Genomic DNA, 5,784 nt, shown 5'->3' with positions numbered 1-5,784 from the left:
TATATATATATATATATATATATATATATATACACTGTTCGCCACCCTTGTCTTCGAGTGTATCTACTCCGGCGTGTACCTGCATATAAATTAATTGCATTAATGTAGCATTAATGTAGGCGGTGTAGACCATATCAGCACGTTTGCAGGTGGTTATATATATCAGGATGCATGCGGCCCATAGAGAGTTAGATGGGAAGCTCAGGGGATATGCATGCATGCACGCACGCATTTTTTGGGGTGCCCAGGGTGGACAGTCTGTCTGTTGGGGATACAACAATTTTCAGTATATTACCTCTGGCAGAAGGTGGGGTTGACACCCCCTTGACCATCCCAGCAGATCTTCTTGGGAAGTACATTTGCGTGAAGGCACATAGGCGAGTGGAAGACCAGGTAAACAAAACCCTTAACCATAAGCTTTAACATGCGTCTGCTTCACTCTGCCCGTAGGGCATTCTCTCGAGTAGGCAGAGGGACGAATCCCTAAATCCTTGCGCCCTTCAGCACTAAACCGTAAGTCATGCGTGTGTGTGTGTGTGTGTGTGTGTGTGTGTGTGTGTGTGTGTGTGTGTGTGTGTGTGTGTGTGTGTGTGTTTGCGTGTTTGCTTGTTTGCTTGTTTGCTTGTTTGCTTGTTTGCGTATGTGTGGATGTCTTGTACAGCTGGGCGGGACGAAGTTAGGGGCTTCTGAGGACGGGGCCTACGACCAGCACTTGGGTGGGCCGCGTAATGTAAGAACAGAGGCCCCCAAAGCATGGCTGCCTGTTGTGTCCACCTGCATTGTAGGCCCGGTGCTGCTGGCTGAGGAGACAGCTCTCCTTATCCTCAAGGCCCTTGCCCGAGGAGGCTTTAGTTGCGCAGTAAAACTGCGAGATGTCCTTGATTCTGTGGGTCGCCACCTGTGCACGTGACAGGGATGCATGCACGTACACCCTAACTTGCATGGATGCATGGGCTGGCGCACGTAGGGACATTGGGCCCTATGTGGGCATGCTCAGTGTCTTTATACTTTTCTGAATCCACTGAATGCGCTACCGTGTCATAAACCTATAAAGGCGTGCCAAGGTTTCGCTTTGCGTAAAATGCATGCAGCTGACTGTGCGAGGTGTATGCATGCTAAACGGACCATGCATGCAACTGCTGGTGGCGCGTGCATGCTGCTTGTAAATGACCGTGTGTGGGGCTGGGCTGTATACGGACATCTGCTGCTGCGCACAGGCAGATCGCGCAGTGCCTTTAGAACGAGACCCTGTCAAGGCCTCCAAAGCCAAGAATAAGATCCCGGCTACTCTCATTGTGGACGGAAGTGCGTTTGTATGCGCTGCCTCTGCGTGGTTCTTGTCTGCAGAGCCTTTGCATGCATGCATGCATACGTGCATGCATGACATGCATGCAGGGGTGGTACTGTCCCATTGGGTTCTACTCAGTGGCCCCTTAGACTGCCGATTGGACTGGTTTATGGCATTTGGTGGCTGTAGAAGTGGCTTCGGGTTTTTGTGTCTGTGTGGGGCTTCGTGCAGGCGTGCTAGAGTTGCGCTATCTAAAGGAGTTTATAACAACTGACAAAGATGGGTGCATCCGGCCAAGTATGATTAAAGAACCAAGCAATGCGGACTTCGCTATTATCGAGCGAACCCTCGACATGGTCTCCGTACGCAACACATTGCATGCGCATGCACAACTATCTGCATGCGTGCACGTCTATTTGCATGCGTGCAACATCCGCATGCATGCAAAGGCGCCATGCATGCATGACAATGCTGCACGGGTGACAATTCTGCGGGCAGACAGGAGGGGTGGAGTAGCTCAGATACACAATAAGCCCCGTATCAGTGTGAATGCGCGCATACATCTGCATGCACCTGCATGGTTCTGCTGCCAGCTGCATGCAAAGCTCGCCTTTGGGGTGCAGCTAGGCCCGGTGTGCTTGCTTGCGACTGCTGTATTGCAGGTGAGGCCTTCGAAGGGGCCGAAGACATTGGTGCTAGCGCTGGAATTCAAAGCGTGCGGAGCCCTCCTTATTCAGTTTATGATGTCCCTGCCTGACGAAAGGTTGTTTTGCAGCCTTATATACATTCATGCATGGACGCATGCATACAGTGTGGGGCTTGTGCATCCGCTGTAGGCACGGGTATAAAGCTGGCGGCCTACAGCAGCTCATCCGGTTCGACGTAGACCCCGCAGTGGGGAGGGACTTGGCGCTGCACCAGTGTCTTGCTTTTCAAGCCGTCAGACGGGTACGTCTGCTGCTTCTGTTTCTGCTGTTGCTGCTAGTGCTGCTGCTGCTAACTAATGCTGTGGCTACTGTTTTAGGTAGTGCGGGTCCGGTTGTTTTTTGGCCGTCTCCCGTGATTCTCTCGTTACTGCCGCTTCTGCTCTTGTTCCTGCTGGCTGCCTGGTTGTCTCCGCTGATTCAGCTGCTGCTGTTGCTGCTCCTGCTGCAGGCTCGCATCCCTCGCGCGACGATAGATGCCTGGTATAATATGGGAAATATACAGGCCCTCAGAGAGACAGTGCAAGACTTCTTGGAAGGTAGGCCAGCTACCCACTACCCAGCTACCTAGCTTCCCAGTTTTCTAGCTACGTGTAGACAGCACAGACCCGTCACGGGCTGGCATTGCTGCATGCATGCATGCATGCATGCATGCACAACCATCAGCTACTTTTCATTCTGCATGCGTTTTTCCTCTCAGCACAAACTCTGGAGGCGTCGGAGGCGACGCCTGCTTACGAAAAGATGCCAACAACACCATGGAGTATACTTAACTACAAACCCTAGGCCTATTGCAAGCCCCACGATGCCAAGAGGTGCACTCGCGCATGCATTCAGATATGATGCGTGATCCTTTCGCGTGCAACAGCAAACAGTATCTCCTATTTGCATGTATTTGGTTTTTTGGTCGCTGCGTAGCATGCCAGGCGGACAGGCAAGCCGCACTGTAGGGCGTACCAACAGCCCGCGGCGGCCGTGTGCATGCATGCAAGCAGACATGTCTATAAATTGATGCAGCTCGTTCGTACGTTTGTGTGGAAACTGCCACGTGTTCGTGAGGGAGCCAAAAAAGGCGGTTAAAAGGTGCTATGGTGGTTTGAGGTGTACAGACAGCTCGCGGTGAAGCCAACGAGCTCCCCATCGCCTCCTTTTAAACCCTAGACCCTCGGCTCAATCCCTAGGCATTTCCTGCTGGCTGCCCAGGGGCTCCGCAGCACCTCAGGAGACAAAAGAAAATTTGATATGCCACGTTTGGTGCAGCTATATATAGATCAGGGAGGAGGAGACCCGGGAGATACCAGGGTTGTAGGTACACGGGTGCACACAGACACGCAGAAGAGACGAGCAAAAATTATAAGATTGAGACAGGCAGAGACAGAAGATCCTAATTAGGAGACAGAAAGGGAGGCGGCACCTTCGGAGTCTCTTAGCCGCTGCCGGCGTCAGCGGGAGACACTTTGAGGGGAGGGACACAAAAACATGAGAGAAGCAGCAACAGTGCTGGGGTCTGCGACTCTCCAAGTAACAAAGCACGTGCATAAAATAAAAAGGGGCCAAGAGAAACGAACTGCTACAGAAAAGAGACAAATTCTGTCTGTCTCTACACGTCGTCGTCATAGTCCGAGTCGTGGCCTTCCATCCGCAACAAATCAAAACGCCCAAACTCCGTATCGCGCTGCATGCGCACCCACAATAATGCAACAGGTGTGTGCATGCAAGCCCACGCATACACGTTTACGGCACCTGTTTTGGTGCTACGTGCTACTGGAGGCGAGATGGCTAACCATGGAATAGCTGAGTTACATACCCAGACCCCCCTAAACCATAGACCCTAATCCATAAACCCTAACCTGTCTGCGCTTTTTGGATCCGTGCCGCCTCAGTATCACGCGGGAAAGGATCCACACCGCCCCAACGGCCAGCACAGATACCACAAACAACAGCCACAGGTTTGAGCCTTCGCTTCTGCAGCAGCAGCAGCACCAAACGCACCAGCAACAACAACAGGTGTGTAGAAGGAAGGGCCAGGAGGGGTGACTGGGTGAGAGAGAAAAGGAAATGCGGAGAGACAAACGGAGACAGACACGAGAGAAGAAGGGACAACATGCAAGACAAACGATGACAGGCAACAGTACGCAGGGAGAGAAACAAAAGACAAGGGATACAGAAGATAGACGAAGTAGACAGAAGGGAGGGGCTGAAGGCTACATACACAAGAGAGGAGGGTCAGGAAAAGTTGCATGGCGGACAGGACCAGCACGACGCCAAAACAAGAGACGGACAAGGGAAACAAAAGGAAAGAAAAATTCGTACTTTTCAATTATGCATGTTTCTGTCTCCTCATCCCATCTTTCGCCCTCTGGGCACTCCACCGCCACTTCGGCTTCTTCTCCATGCGGAGGGAAGGTCAGCTCATCATGGCGCACAGGCTCTTCCTCTTGCTCCTCATGCTGCTCGTGATGGTGGTGCTGCTCGTGGTGGTGATGGTGATGGGCTTCGTGGTGGTGGTGGGGTTCGTGGTGGTGGTGGGGTTCGTGGTGGTGTTGCTGCTGCTGCTTGTAAGGATCTGCTTCTACCAGCACTTCCTCCTTTGGCACTTTGGGGGATACTAAGGACAGAGGGCGAACAGAGCCGGGCTCCGTTTGTGCCCTGTAGCAGCAGCAACAACACCAGCAGCAGGAACAACAGCAATAGACAAGGCAAAACGTATTAAGGGACGATGCAGGACAGCAGCAACAACGAGATGAAGAAACGCTGCCACAAACCATACAGGGGAGAATACAAAACGAGACAAAAAGAAGGACGGAGGCAAACGGATACAAAAGGTCCCAGAGCAAGATACCGCGGGAGACAGAAACACGTGGAAAAGCAGCTACAGAAGCAATTGGGAGAAAAAGAGGAGAAACAAGGTAAAAAACATCGAGGAATGAGGGGAGACTGATGGAGATGTGGCAGCTGCTGCTGTGCTCCCGTCTGCTCTTCTACCTGTTGTATGGGTCGATTATTGAATCTGTCTCCGGCTTCACAAGGCCCACCCCTTCGAACTCATGAATGCTGTTTTGCTGTTGCTGTTGCTGTTGCTGCTGCTGCTGCGGCGTTAGAGGCGGCGGGGCTGGCAGGGCCCCTCCTTTCCATGGTGTGGGCCTTTTCGCGTCGCTGTTATCTCCTTCGATTTGAAGCATCACCTGCTGCTGCTGCTGCTGCTGCTGGGTGCGCGAGTTGAGCCACTCGAAGGAGAAGGAAGCTCCGCTGTCTGCATGCATGTCGAGATGCAACGTGGCAGTGGACCCCAAGGAACGGAGAGCGCTGGAGGGGAAGAAGAAGGACCAAACGAGGCCGCCTTCGCTGGTGCTATCTCCTCCCTCCGCTGCATCTAAGTTAACTTGGGCAGCGGGGTAAGCATACACCCCAGAGGCCCCACGCAAATGAACTGCCCCCTTCGCCTCCAAAGATCCCTCTTTCATCCGCGGCGCCTCCGAGAAACGCAGCAACAACTGCATGCATGCATGCATGCAGGCGTACGCACACAGACAGCCCTCACACAATATTACTGCATGCCCACATAAAGACAACATAATATATGTATTGCTGTTCATCTTTTAGTGGCATGTAAATATGGATATTACGGTAAATACGTGTACATTCACTGATCTTACTATGCATAATACAAAATAATATTATTATGTAATATAGTGATAATATAATATAATACAATACAATACAATATAATATAATATAATATAATATAATATAATATAATATAATATAATATAATATAATATAATATAATAT

The 5,784-nt window shown here is 51.3% G+C and overlaps 2 protein-coding genes across 2 annotated transcripts; one reads left to right on the top strand and one right to left on the bottom strand.

The window, feature by feature from the left end:
* Window positions 1-248: 248 nt before the first annotated feature.
* Window positions 249-2,778, top strand: EMWEY_00055730 (hypothetical protein, conserved; the record flags this gene model as incomplete). The annotated part of the gene is made up of 8 exons (XM_013480330.1): window positions 249-393; window positions 662-886; window positions 1,218-1,305; window positions 1,520-1,650; window positions 1,951-2,003; window positions 2,125-2,236; window positions 2,444-2,531; window positions 2,693-2,778. Coding segments are annotated over 8 exons (928 nt in total), but the record flags the coding sequence as incomplete, so codon positions are not given.
* An 814-nt stretch (window positions 2,779-3,592) lies between these two features.
* EMWEY_00055720 (hypothetical protein, conserved) lies at window positions 3,593-5,456 on the bottom strand (the record flags this gene model as incomplete). Its single annotated transcript, XM_013480329.1, has 4 exons — window positions 3,593-3,667; window positions 3,843-3,957; window positions 4,306-4,641; window positions 4,978-5,456. The coding sequence occupies 4 exons, from the start codon at window positions 5,454-5,456 to the stop codon at window positions 3,593-3,595; spliced, it is 1,005 nt and encodes a 334-aa protein (XP_013335783.1).
* Window positions 5,457-5,784: the final 328 nt, after the last annotated feature.

This window comes from Eimeria maxima, genomic scaffold, assembly GCF_000499605.1.
Source record: "Eimeria maxima Weybridge genomic scaffold, Emw_scaff1818, whole genome shotgun sequence".
NCBI lineage: Eukaryota > Apicomplexa > Conoidasida > Eucoccidiorida > Eimeriidae > Eimeria > Eimeria maxima.
The sequence above is the reverse complement of the archived record's forward strand: the minus strand, read 5'-3'. Positions and strand labels throughout refer to the sequence as shown.